Source organism: Schistocerca americana, chromosome 3 (assembly GCF_021461395.2).
Source record: "Schistocerca americana isolate TAMUIC-IGC-003095 chromosome 3, iqSchAmer2.1, whole genome shotgun sequence".
Lineage (NCBI taxonomy): Eukaryota > Metazoa > Arthropoda > Insecta > Orthoptera > Acrididae > Schistocerca > Schistocerca americana.
In genome coordinates, this window is record NC_060121.1 from 317,170,342 (window position 1) to 317,185,329 (window position 14,988).

The 14,988-nt window shown below is 37.7% G+C and overlaps 1 protein-coding gene across 1 annotated transcript in view; it reads left to right on the forward strand.

Moving 5' to 3' along the window:
* The window catches only part of LOC124605357 (regulator of telomere elongation helicase 1 homolog), a 125,792-nt gene extending 111,696 nt beyond the window's left edge, over positions 1–14,096 (forward strand). The window contains exons 15-16 of the mRNA XM_047136983.1: positions 3,270–3,397; positions 13,813–14,096. Coding sequence (XP_046992939.1) covers positions 3,270–3,349 — 80 coding nt within the window. The 3' untranslated portion in view covers positions 3,350–3,397; positions 13,813–14,096. The remainder of the gene's footprint in view (positions 1–3,269; positions 3,398–13,812) is intronic.
* Positions 14,097–14,988: the final 892 nt, after the last annotated feature.

A 14,988-nucleotide genomic window follows, 5' to 3' on the forward strand; every position in this document is an offset into this window, starting at 1 on the left:
CGAAAGGTGGAATATTTCTCAATATTACATACGACACTTATGTGGTACTTAAATGAAATGAAATATTAGGTATCTTGTCCACATTTCATTCTCAACATTGTGGCAACTAAAATCGACCATCCGGAAAGTATACTCTATGGACTTTTACCTCTGCAAACTCTTCAAAATTTCGTGCAATGGTTTACTGTATTTAATGCTGCATAATAACTGCGTTGAACATCGAAACAAAATTAAGTCATTTATGGGGGGAAGGTATCAGTCAAGAAGATAGGTAAAAATGTAATTTTTGAGCCAAATAGTTTTTGTAGAATAGAATGATAAAGAGTGTCAAAGCAGTCGGAACACAATGTGTCTGCACAGGCGAGCAGTGCAGTGACAAAATCGCTCACAGCGCGGAATGCAGGGAGCACGTCTTTGTAGCAGCGAAAGGGTTAATGCGGCCGTGGTGGCTTTACTTCACGAACTGCGCGCTCCCCCCTAAACGTAAGCTTGCGAACTATGCTATACTATGGCGCTGCTTCTATTGGCGCGTGCGTCGTGTGCAACTGGCAACGCAGCAATCTCCCGCGTCTAGGCGGGCATGCGCGAGCCGCCAAGATAAAAGAATTGAACTATAGTCTCGGTCCGGCAACCAGTTTTAATCTGCCAGGAAGTTTCATATCAGCGCACACTCCGCTGCAGAGTGAAAATCTCATTCTGTGCATCATTTGTTTGTACATAACTGTATTTGTGTTTGAGCTGACAGGTAATACAGTTTTATCGCATTATCTAGATATTTTTTCAGTTTGACTGTTGAAGAATATTCTTTTTGTTTTCATTTATTTGTGATAAGACACATACAAGTCATGGAAGTGTTGAAAAGACATGTAGGAGCTCATACGAAGGAATCACAAATTTTACTGGTGCTACATATGATTTTTGTAGCAATGGAATCACAATTTCAGCTCGGTGTAAGCTGCTCATAGTCTGTTAAGAAGTAGTGTGTATGAATACTGTTAGCAGAAAAGGAGCACATCTCTGTCTAAGGTGCAAGATAATTGTAGGGGTCAAATTCTGTTATTACATTCATGCACTAGCCAGATGCAGGTGAATGTAGCATAGACATGTCAAATAACAACAAAAATAGAATGGTGAATGTAATCACTTTGTTAAGAAAAATATTTTTTGTCACAATAATAGTGAGTATCTTCGCAAAATAATGTATCTTTGAGTGAACAAAAATACTGAAATGGGAAACTGTTTAAATAAGCTTGTTTGTCAACAGTTAACTTATTTGATAACTGCTGACAGCTATCTGTCACCTCACATGCTCCTAACACCCCACTGAATGCTCAGTCTGTGACATAAGACCTTGCATTCAGGAACAATGCATTTATCACAACCACCACTACCACCACCACCACCACCACCACCATCATCATACAGTTGTTTCCTGCCAGAAGTCACTGAAGATAATCAAATGAATCTGAATAATACATGATCATAGGGGTCTATTAGGTCTTTCTGTAAGAGATTTCATAAGGTTTATAAGTGCTTAGGGCCACTGGTAGTGATGATGATGATGATGATGATGATGATGATGATGATGATAATATTGTAATGTGAAACTATAAAAGAAGCAATAAGCTGAATTATCATTGTGTGAGGGCTAAGAAATAATCAGTATGGATCACCAAAATCCAAAATATACTGAAAGAGCACCATTGTATATCTGTTGACTGTGGAAGAAAGTTTTATGGGGTTGAGGTATATGATGTGGCACTCAAATGAATGTGTGTGGTCTGCCAGGTGAACATATTTGGCTGTTATTCCTGGTTTGTTGTCAGACCATTACTTTTGGAAAATAGCAACGAAAACAGGTCTAAGAAAATTGTTATCATGTGATGACAGCATCCTCATGAATAGTCCCCATTGTCATTAAACCACGCAGTAGAGTAGCATGTCCTCAGAAAATTTAAAAGCTATGATTTTTGCCAGCTTTCAGGCATGTCACAGTATCACAGAGAGACCATGATGACTAATGTTGCAAGGGCTGATCAGTCAGGTGGTGTGTTGCACTTCATCTATTAAGATGACTGTTGTCTCTTTTCAGGAACTACATGTTATTTTGACCTCTCTGCAGATACCCCTCCAATTTGATTGCACCTGTCGTATGTGTCTCTGCGTTGTTGAGGTATACAACCCACCCCTCTGTGGGAAGGTTTACACTTCAAGAGTGCATATGTGTAGCAAGAAATGAAATACATGTCAGGATATTGAGGATGTATCAGACATGAAAAGTGTTTGGCATATAGATAACCTTATATTTAAACAGTGGAAAATCTAGGATGGAATAATGACAATATTATGAAAAAGACCAATTGCCACTCTCCTTATAATGGAGATACTGAGTCACAGACAGGCACAACAAAAAGATTGCTAAACAAATGAGCTTTTGGCCAAAAGGTTTTCTTCAAAAGTGCACACACACACAGACACACACACACACACACACACACACACACACACACACACACACACACACTACCACTGTCTGTGGCTGCTGATGTCCTACCTGGTTGTGCGTGGTGTTGTGCTTGCCTGAGTACCTGTGTGTGTGTGTGTGTGTGTGTGTGTGTGTGTGTGTGTGCGTGTGTGTGTGTGTGTAAAATTTAAATATCATTATTTGCAATTGAAGAATTCCTGCAGGATGTTTCCTTCTGATGATGCTTTGCAAATCTGCTGAAGTACATGTGCAAGTGAGCAGAGAGAAAATGTGAAAAAAAAAAAAAAAACAAAACAAACAAGCAAACAGAGAAACATAGCTTCCTTGTGTTCTTGGTGGCTGATTTAGAATTTAAAGTATCTGAATTCGAATGACTGATATTGCAATTTGGATCTTTCATTGAACAAGTTTCAGATGTGATGGCAGAGTAGTGAAGCTGCCCAGACAAGTACAAAATTTCTGCTACTTGCCATATGTATGATGTATTGTCACATTATTTGTCTGATTTCTTTTATGTACATGTAAATATTAATATATTAACAGAAAATTGTTAATTGAATACGAACAATAGTATAATGAAAGGCAACTGCACACCATGTAGAAGAGATGTGTCGTAGTTGACGGTGGGTGTATCTCAACTATAAAACCACAACAGTGGCTCCCCCTTCTACCCCCCCTCCACCTAACTACCCTCTTTTACCTTTCCCCTGCCTCCATTTTCCTCTCCTCTCCACCACTGTACAGCGTAACTTTATACGTACTCAGAATTAATTTCTGTTCACAGGTTTCCGAGCATTTTTAAAGGAGGATCATGAAGGTGAATTTTACCGAATGTGTGAACTTTGGAATGTGACAACTGTTTGAGATGCAAAAGGTTGTAATGACAAGCTGTGCTCAAGATCTGACTCTTAGGTTGGTATATTTAGCTGTGTGTATTTCAAATATTCTTTTTCAGTTGCTACCTGTTGCAGATGTCATGGACAGCATAAATGCTTTTGCCATGATGTGAGACAGCGTTTATTTAAACAAGACATGGTTTGCTTTAATGGATACTGAATTGAAGTTGTACTCTGAGCACAGTTGGAAAAGGCACAAATACCGTATTTACTCGAATCTAAGCCGCACTTTTTTTCCGGTTTTTGTAATCCAAAAAACCGCCTGCGGCTTAGAATCGAGTGCAAAGCAAGCGGAAGTTCTGAAAAATGTTGGTAGGTCCCACCACAACTAACTTCTGCCGTCAAATATATGTAGCACTACACAGGCATGCTTTGTAGGCACAAAGATAAATACTGGCGCCAAAACCTCTGCGTCAGTAAATGAATTTAAAAGAAACGGTAGAAGACGAGCTTTTTTTTCTCCGCCCCGAGTTTCGACCACTACATTTTCATACATTATCCAACGAAGTAAATACAAATTCCTTGTTGTTCATCTTAGAATGTAGCAGAATTTCAATGTACTACGAAAATCCGACTGGCAAGATTGTTTGGGATGTTTGTCAATATGGCCAACACTACGTTCTGAATTTTTTACAACCAGTGAGAAGAGATGGTTGCTAATAGGAACCTGATGAAATGTGAATCACATTCAGTATTCTCTTCACCATAAGAATAATACGAATATAAACATTTTGCCATGTATTCTTGCATGTTTGCTGCTATCTCATTTAAATCCTGTCTGCCTAATAAACTACGAAACTAGAGTGAGACAACAGCAAACGCGGAAGAATATACGTATCGTGTCATGTTTATATTCGTATTATTCTTATGTGTAATAGTGATACAGTCAGAAATGAAGCACAGCAACTGACTAGATTTTTAAATCTAAGATGACTCTAATTTCTTTGCAGAATTTGATGTACTAAAGAAGCGGCCGCAAAGATTTTCAAACGGTGAAAAATTTTCGCCTAACTCTCGTTCAGAACATGTTCTATCATACACAGTCTATTATTTGGTTCTTGTTGATCATTATCAAAGAGAGCAGCAGTGTAAGTAACAACAAATAGCAGTTTCTTTCCATTGTTTCGCTAATGAGACGATTCCTCTCTCTTTTTTTAAAAAAATTGTAAGCGGCGGTAGCGCGCACAAAAGCAAGCCATCCCGCGATCGGCGACAGGCCGTAAACACGCACTATCATAATGCGACAAACAATGCATGACACAGTATAGTAATGCATTTTCAGCTTAGAGTGACGTAAACACCTATAACAAAGAAGACGGCACTTATCATATCAAAGGAAAATAAGCAATCGATTCAAACCAGACGAAGCGCATGAAAAAGGAAGGGTACCCGTATAAATACGGACGGAGCGCCTGACACATAGCAGTGGCTACCTGGTAAAGCTTAACTGCTAAGCTCACGACTCGAACCAAACTACTGTAGCTGTATCGTCATTCATTCGACCTAAATTGTGTCTCATATTACAATGGACCAGCTTTGTTTCGATTTGGAGGTGCAGCCTAAAACTTTTCTCTCCCCTTGAATTTCGAGTCTCAAATTTCAGGTGCGGCTTAGATTCGGGAATTTTTTTTTTTTCTTTTATTTCGAGTCTCATTTTTCAGGTGCGGCTTAGATTCGAGTGCGGCTTGGATTCGAGTAAATACGGTAGTGGAACGTGACACTGTTAGGCAGATACTAGTACACACAGTTAAACAGGATGTAATAACAATATAGAATGGCATGACACTAAAGTTCAGAAAAGTGAAGGGAAGAAGCAAAGTCTGGCAAAAATATCACAGTCCAAGGTAAACAAGGACGATCAGTTAATGGAATCAGTTAATGGAATAGTTGCAAAGATGATACTTTCAAAGTAAGAAGGCTAATTTCCTGCTACAGGCAGCCTTTATTAGCTTTCCTTGGGTACTAGGGCAGCGATGTGGGATGGCTGAAGTTGGAGGTTGGCACCAGTGCCTGTTGAAACTTCAATAGGTTTGGAAGGATTTATATCACCATAGTTTTTATCATATCTGATTTAGCACTTTTCATCAAAAGTATGTTTTCTTTTGTGTGTGTGTGCAGCTTGTTGACTTCCACTAAAAGCTACTGTGTGAGACCACAAGTGTTTGGAAAAGGGTCATCATGTGAATATGAAATCACCTCGTCACTGCCAAAATAAGACCACTGTGACATCATTGCTTCAAGGAATCATCAATTTCAGCTTAGTAAATGTTGTTGAAGGCACAAACATACATTGCATATTTGCATACCACTAGAATGCTGAATAGTGTGTTAACTGCATTTGAGAATATTATCCTGCAAATGGTTCAACGTATCATAAATTTACCCATCCCCAAATCTTCAAGGTTGCTTAATAGGCAGCCATATACCAAGTAACAATGAATGTTCTTTATCATTAGTGACAGAAAAGTGACACTGCACACTGTCAGGATTGACAGTCAGTTTTTAATATAATTAATAGGGCTGATTGTACAGTGAATAATAATGAAAGCAAAAAATGCTCATGTAAGAGTTTGAGTTTTTTATCATCTTGCTTGAGCATTGAGAGTATGGGAGTGTTTTACATGACTGTGATGTGTACCAAACATCGTGGCACACACCAGTCTTATTACATGCCACAGGGTGACTGTGGAGATTAGTATGATAAGTTTTTCATGAAACAGTCTACAATAAACCAGAGAGCCTGAGCCCATGAGCTACAAAAATCGCATAATGTGGAACATTCATAGGTAATAAAAACTGGATATACTGGTCATAGGGAGTCACTTGCAGTCCTTCTTTATGTCAATTGCTGTCTTTATTTTTTACTTTTATTTATTTATTTATTTATTTTTAATTTTCAAAAAGACCTGTTACAGGCAATGTCAGCTATCTACAAATGTATACAAAAATAACAATAAATTACAATTGGTTTTTAATTTTGAATTTACATATTTTGTAATTACATAGTAACCCGTCTTAACAGCACTATCAGTTCACAGTCACATACTAGAACCATACTTGCATGGTATCATTTTATATTAGAGGGCACTCTTTAAAGCTCAATATGTTTTGCACCAATCAAATTTCTTTTAAAATTTTACTATAAAGCTACAGGATGCGAGTATGGCATTAGTACGTGAAAGTGAACTGATAGTTCTGTTTAGACTGGTTACTCTGTATCAGTGAGATAGGGTACAATATAAAACTTTTATATTAAAAATAGAAAAATTTTTAGTTTCATAATATTGCAGTCACAGGATTAGAACCCAATTGTAATCCATTTCTAATGTTTAATAGATGTGAAGTTGGGCAATATTACACGGAATAGGTCTTTCTAAAAAAAAAAAAAAAACCAACAGCCATTGACAGACAGAAAATAAGCCTACAGATAACATCACAATACAATGCAAGACACAGTGTGTTTGGTAATGTAATTATGTAGATTTGGTACAGTTCTGCCTGCACTGACAGTGATGTGTGTATGAGGTGTGCTTGATTGTGTGTATGAATGTGGTATGTTTCCCTTTTGCTGATGAAGGCTGTGGCCAAAAGCTTTTAATTGTGCTTGTCTACAACTACTTAACGTGTCTTCTTTACAGTAAGTAGCAATGTATCTTTTCTTATATTGTTGATATTTCTACATAGAGTTTTCAGTGCTTGTTTCCATGTTATTTTCATCACATTCAGGTCTAAAAATTTTTCTCGTATTGTCCTGCAAAATGCTGTTTTAGATAGTCAATTCTTCATCGAAGTTCTTCATTCTTTCGTATCCTCCATTCCATGTTGTTGTCATCACATTCAGATCTAAAAAAGTCATTAATATTTTTCTTTTGAATATTAATATTTTTTCTTCATCTTTGTTTCTAAATATTAATACTTCACATCCATATAAAGTGTTGTTGGTATAATAGTCAGTTTGTGCAAGTGAATTTTGAAGTTACTATTAAGTAATATTTTCCTTAAGATATTGATAAAACTGAAAAGTATCTTAATCATTATTGCTAGACAGGTATCTATCTCTATATCTGTCCTACTGTTGTTAGTAAAAACATTTCCCAAGTACTTGAAACAGCTAAATGTCTTGAAGTGAATACATCTACAGCCAAAGGTGCAGCACTTCAGATTTTCTTGGTTATAATCAGATATTCTGTCTTTTCTTCATTAATGTCTAATACTGTTTTCTCAGCAATTTTATAATAATTTTGCATAATTCAGATTAATTCTGTTTTGGAACCACATGTTAATGATACATCATCTGCATAGCCAAGTTTAGTACTGTTAACCCTGCAGGTGGGTCCCTTGTGGATTAATGTTAATAAATTCTCAATCTGTTGCCTCTGTGATGAGATTAAATAAAATAGGTGAATTGGCATCTCCATGCCTCAGTCCAGTGTACACACTAAAATTTTCAGGTTCTCCTACAGGTGTCTTTATACGATATAAAATGTATTCTATACACATTTTAACTAATCTGATCAACTTTGAGAGTATTTCAGATTCCTTTGTTATATTTAGGACTGTCAGTGTATGCCATGGTGGGTCTTTTTGAAAATGTGAACATCTACACTCAATTCCTACATCTTCTCAGTTATTTGTCTTGGAGTGAATAAATTATGTAGTATAGATCTACACTTTCCAGTCACATTAACGTGACCACTTGTCCAAAGCTGGAATTAACTACCTTTTGCAGCGGAACCGACTGCAAGATGTGCAGGAAGAGAGTCAGTGACGTTCTGGAAGGTGTTAACAGAGATGTGAGCCACGCCAACTCTAGTGCCGAGGCCAGTTGCACTAGGTTTCTCGGTTGAGGATCCATGGCACATACAGCTTGCTTGTAGTGTTCACACAGATTCTTGATTGGGTGTAAATGCCAGGGGAGCATGGTAAACTCATCCTGGTGCTCTTCAAACTATGTATGTACACTGTGAAATGTGTGACACATTGCATTGTTCTGCTGGTAGACGCCATTGTGCCGAGGGGAAACAAATTGCATGTAGAGGTGGACATGGTCCCCGAGGATAGATTTGTACTTACGATGATCCAGGGAATGCCACGAAAACATTCCCTAGACCATAATACTCCCCCCTCCTTCTGATGATTGTTGCAGGGTTTCTGATTTTGCACATTTCACACTGTACACACCAATAGCCATCTGTCTGATGGAGCTTAAAATATGATTCATCTGAAAAGGCCAGCTGCCACTCCCCACGTTACAACAATTACTGCACTGTTTTCCACGTCCCCCAACATGCTTTATATATCCTCCAGTGTTAGTTCTGCCACCTGATGTTGGACTGTTGTTATTGCACATTGACATTGAACATAGGTGGTGGTCACGTTAATGTGACTGGATCATGTTTTTCTGCAGAAACTGCATTGGTAGTCCTAAATTAGTCCTTCAGTTATGGGGATCAGCCTGGTTAATAGGAAAATCTGTAGGATTTTATAAGTGGCACCCAGTAAAGCAGTTGCTCTGTAGCTATTGAACACGAGGGAATCATTATTCTTAAATATGGGACATACACCTGCACTTTTCCAGGCTTCAGGTGTGGTTTCTGTTTTCCAAATTGTAAATAACTCAATACATATCTGGTCTTCACAAGTATTGTTATTCTTTATTACTTGCTGTACTTCATTAACTATTGGGGTGGTGACTTGTACATAAGCCGTACCTGGTTCTTCACGTTTAAAGTAAGACTGTCAATCATTACAGTAAAGTTGTTACAATAATTATAATTTTGTGTGGGACACTGGCCTGGTGCAAGTCTTTCAATTGGACGCCACTTTGTTGACTTTCATGCCCCTAACCTACCCCAGTTGTCCGATCAGGGAAAGGGGTCCTACAGTTTAATGTGGAATCTGAACCATGTGTTGTTCCTGGCAATCCTTCACATCATTGAAAGGTAAAGGCTAGGTTAAATCGGAGACTGAAAACTCCAAGGTCCAACCAGGAATCGATCACGTGCCCTTTTGGTTTCCGGTCAAGCACTTTACCACTAGACCACCAGGGCCCGACATAGTAGAGTAGTTGTGAAAAGTATGTTTTCCATCTTATTGTATGTCACTCTGTTGGTCAGTGTTTTCCTGTGCTGATCCTTTATAATCTGTTCTCTTTTAGTGAATTTACCTAAAGATTTTTTAAAAATTTTGATTCAACTGTCTTGCTTTGTGATGATTGAAATTGGACTCTAGTTCTCTTATCATATTATTGTAATGTTCCCTTTTCTCCTATCTTAGGATTCATTGTGTTTCACGGTGGATTTTGTAGTATCTTTCCTTCATTGTAATATTATTTCTTTCTTTATACCTTTACCTTTAAAAATTATAAGGTGGAATCTGCTCATCTCACTCGGATTGAAGATGCCACACAACTTGTAAATAATTAAGTATTTTCCACTTTTACAAAAATAATTGATTCTGTTACAAATTATCATTATTTTGAGAAACCAATGGCAAAAAGTATGTATGTCTGGTGAACTTTCCAAAACCAGGAAAATTTATCTTCACATTTAAAATTTCCATCCAGACAGGGACAGCGAAAGCAGTACCATAAGTGGTTACTGTCTCCAACTATAGCTAAAATCTGTTGTATATAGATAGTGCCCAGCTAGACCTTACAATCGTGAATGGTTTATAATATGGGATACAATACCGTTCTTTAATTTCAGTTTCAATCAGACAAAATTAAGCTATTTACAATAACAAAAAAATTCTTTCCTAACAGTAATTAATCCCTTGGCTTGCCTTTACAAAAGAATAGTTCACCAGTTATAGTAGGAAATAGGTAATCACAAAATTTGCCTCATTGCAGAAATGAGAAAGCCTTTAAAAATCTGATCTTGAAATATGTTTTTTATTCATAGACTGAATTTTTCTTCCCCAACGAAGGAGCTACTTTAAGTGCAATGGGGACATCGAGATATGACCAAATTTGGTTCAAGAATAGTAACTAGGTAATCAGAGAGGAATGCTTTTTGAGCCACAGAAGGATTCAGCCTGAACAAGATGTTATCATAGCACACCACAGACATTTTATGCAGGAAAGCTATTATTAGGAGCAATTAATTGCTGCTGGGATTTGTTTCATGCTCCAAATGAAAAATCGGATGACGTCTTAATAACCTGGCTCACAGATGGCTTTCCTGAAAATATCATTCTGTGATAATTCCATAAATAGAGGTTCTATGGACAGCTGCCAGATTTATTGCAGCTCTTCCTTCAACAGCAAATTTTCCAGTTCTTTGTTGAAGGTATACTGGGGCGAGATGTATTCATAAAAGTTATGTGAATGTGACTATACATGTGAAAACAAATAAATAGCACCACATGTACAGCTACAGTTCATTATATGAGGATGATTTTATACTCATTTAGTTACTCCACCAACTTTAATGTCAAAGCTCATGAGTTGCAGTTGATTCTAGGCCTGTTAGAAGACTAGATCCTAAAAACAGGCTTTGACCCCTTCTCAGTGCACACCACATATAATTATTTCATATGAGTTACTGGTTGTGTTATTGTAAATGAGTGAGCTAAGTTACAACCGATTAAGTTAAAAGTTTGATAGGATTCCTAGATCTCATATTTGGTGGGATGTGGCCGGATTTCAAAATGAGAGTTGTCAAGGTATTAAACATCTGTTCTTCTGATGTATAATGTGGTATACCAGATTGTATTTCGTAGTACAGTTTTACCTTTTAATGACTGTGCATTGACAAAGGCTGCAGTTGTTATGAGTCAGCAGGCCATAATATACAACGCAGATGTAGTGCACTTACGAACGTGTATGGCTGATGGCAGGTGCTCACAAGTTTAGTCAAATAGTTTGTTTGTGCTGACTCTAATGAACTGCCACTTTTGATCATGTGAATGCTGATTTCTGTCTGTGACTGCTTGTGAGTTGCCACTTTTTAGTCTGTACAGCTTTTCTGCCATAATTGGCAACAAGTAACAAGGCCATTATAGAATCAAGGAAAATAAATGCTTTATTGACTAGATGTGGTAGATATTAATATTTTAGTGGTGGAGTAAAAACCCCTAAGGTTACTCTGAAGATCCAGCGTAATAATCAGATCTCATCCTGTGCAGTGATACTAGTGTCCAAGACTGCTTACAACTGCACATTAGATGTTGTTGTTGTTGTTGTTGTTGTGGTCTTCAGTCCAGAGACTGGTTTGATGCAGCTCTCCATGCTACTCTTATCCTGTGCAAGGTTCTTCATCTCCCAGTACCTACTGCAACCTACATCCTTCTGAATCTGTTTAGTATATTCATCTCTTGGTCTCCCTCTATGATTTTTACCCTCCAAGCTGCCCTCCAATACTAAACTGGTGATCCCTTGATGCCTCAGAATATGCCCTACCAACCGATCCCTTCTTCTAGTCAAGTTGAGCCACAAATTTCTCTTCTCTCCAATTCTATTCAATACCTCCTCATTAGATACACACAGTAAATTCAGCTTATCATTAAGACTCCAAACAACAAGTTAGTTAAGAACAGGGGACAACAGAAGTTTTACAAATACTTTTGTGTTATAATTTATGAGTTTTTTATAGTGATCTCCATATTTGTTCTCCACAGGACAATTTTTTCGTTGCAAACATGCTTTGTTTAATGGTTTGATCATATTTTTCAATGACATTAGTCATGTGTCACAAGCATCTAGCAGATTGTGATTTTTTGAGGATACTGAATTTTGGTGAAATATTTGCTGCTGTACAGTCATTTTCAGTGGTTGTTTATAAATATAAGGGCTGGAAAAGGTGTATTTATATATGGAAAAGTTTTATGTTAAAGTCAATGTAGTTTTAGTGGAATATCAACATTCAGTATAACTGATGCCAGAACTGGCTGTACAGAGTGCTGATTATAATGACATGAGTTTTTTTACCCAAGTATGCACTTTGCATTATTTGAGAAAACTCCACACAGTAATTGGGATGTGATACAAATTTTTGCCACTAGAGGCATAATTTATCATGGAAACAATTATGGTATGCATAGTAGATTTTACATGACCCATTTTATTCCTTTAGAGTGTGTAAAAGAAGGTTTATAAATTTAAAACGACTAAACTTTGTGGAGATTTAATATGGTGCATTCAAGTTTGGATGATGTCAACACCTTTAATTTAGAATAGTTTGAAATTTTGTGTACACTCTCTGACTTGCTTAGAGTGGTATGTGACAACATTTTTAATTGGAATTATTGGAGACTTTGATAGGATTGCATTTTTACTGCATTCAAGATAGTACAGTATATGTTCATTCAGACTTCACTTGCCTTTCTTCAACAAAGGAACAAAATAACAGCTCACTCTTCCAGCAACACGTTTCTTGTGTGCAGAAAGCGCATCTGTCATTGGATCATCAGCAGTAAGCTGGGCCACTCGTATGATAATGTAGCCCCCAGATCTGTCACAGAAGAAAAATGAGAATGATCAGAATGAATGTTAACACTGATGCACTGTTGATCTATTGAGAATCATTTGCAACATCTGTAGATCAAGTTGTCTCTAGAGGCTCATTAATCTCGTTCAGAGTCACATTTAACCAGTCCCGAGAGAACTTTCCCATACTGTTATACTTGTAGAGAGAGCTCTATCGTCTGTTTATTGTACTTTTGTAATCATTCTACAGGATGATTCTTATAAATGTTTAAAAACCCCAAAATGATGTGGGGGACGCTAAGACAAGTAATTTAAAATAAGACACATGGAGCTGCAAATATCAAGAAATACCCCAGTAGTGGATGATAAATGTGGAACATTTGATGTCACCAGATGGTGAACCTCATCACACATGCAGCAGTTGGGCTTGTTGATCCTATCCTTGCTGGCAGGGACAGTGCTACTCACTGCTTATTAAGGTATTCTGCATTTGTTCTTGATTTATCTGATGTGATATTGTAGTGCTTGCTGTATCGGTAGACTATGATGAATTGGTACACATTCATTAAAACGGCATAGCCTGGCGGAGCGATGTGTTGCACTGTCCTAATAGCGAGATTAGGATTGACAAGCCCAACCATTGCACATGCGGTGAGGTATGTCATCTGGTGACATCCACTTCTGGGGTATTTCCTGACATTTGCAGCCCACTGTGTCTTGTATTAAATTATTTGTCCCAGGATCATCTACGTCACTTTGGGTATTTTTGAACATTAATAATGATCACTCTGTATAGTCACATATCCTATCAGTGTACGCAGACTCATCAATTTTTACCATTCTTGTTGTGTACTTATTTTTTATGTTACTTTTATGTTTTATAAGGAAGAGCTGCAAACATTGTTCTATTGTTGGCTGCTTGCACTGACCTGCAAGAACAATTTGCTTTTCCTGAGTCTTCCACTTTAAAAAAAAAAATTAATGATGTGGTTCATTTTATGCAGGTACCTGATTGGTTGGAAGCAGCGGAGAAAATGAAACAACAGTTGAACGTTACAACAATCATTTTGATCATTGGCTGAAGAGGACAAAAGAAGATAATATTTATATCTAGATCCATCAGTATTTCATACTTGTGATCAAAATGAGAATTACATGTAAACATATTTCTGAAATATTTTTAATTGCATATAATTCTCATTGAACCATAAATGATATTTTTGTATTATATATTTTGTAATTTTTTATATTTTTATAGATAATTTTTATATTTATGACATATATTGTTGTGCAGAATAAAACAGTTTGGTGTCTACAAACTAAATATATTCTTTTGTGTACACATTTGGAAAAGAATTTATCTGATGGACAATTAACATCATTAGAGCTGATGCCCGTACTGTGTGCAGGATGGTCATGGTAGGGGCCTGGATGCGTTGGCAGATTCAGTAACAGAAGAATCAGTTGTAAGACCTGTTTATTCAGTAATTTTACAATCTATACAGCGTCTTCCATTCTCCGCTAGGTCCTGGATGCGGGTCCTCATGTCCGTCTGTTACTGTGGCCCTCTGACTGTAACTCCAAGTGGATGTGGGAATGCTCGATCCGTTCCATGTCTTCTCTTGCCTTCCACACCACATTGTGGAGTCATTGGATGTTGTGGTGCTTGACACTATCGCCCTACCAGGCACTGCATGTTGTCATGTTGTCACTTGTCGTGATGATCAACGCTTCTGCCCATCATGTGACTGCATTGTCGTGATGTGCTGTTTGCCAATCCTAACCCGCCCTTCAGCAAGCTGGTGGTGGATCAGAGGCTGCAATGTTAGAGCAGCTTGTGCCCCTGTTTGGTGTCATTGTGACTGTTTCCTGAGTGGTCCATCAGTGGCAGTTGTTATTCCAGTTTTGAAGATGGCTCCCGGCAGCTCACAGAGATGCAGTCAACCTCGCCCAACAGTGTAGCAGAGATGTACTGGAGAACTGGAACATTCATGCACAAACTCTTACCTAATAGTAATCAGAGAGTTGAGTGTGAATGAGGTACACGTCATTGACGCTCCGATCGAGTCGCTACTGGCCTTTTGGTTGGTGTATTTGTTACAGCTGGGGAGGGGGTTTTGCTATTAGATGTCATCTGTAATGACTGAACTGCCCTCCTTTATTCCTAGCCTTCAGTCTCT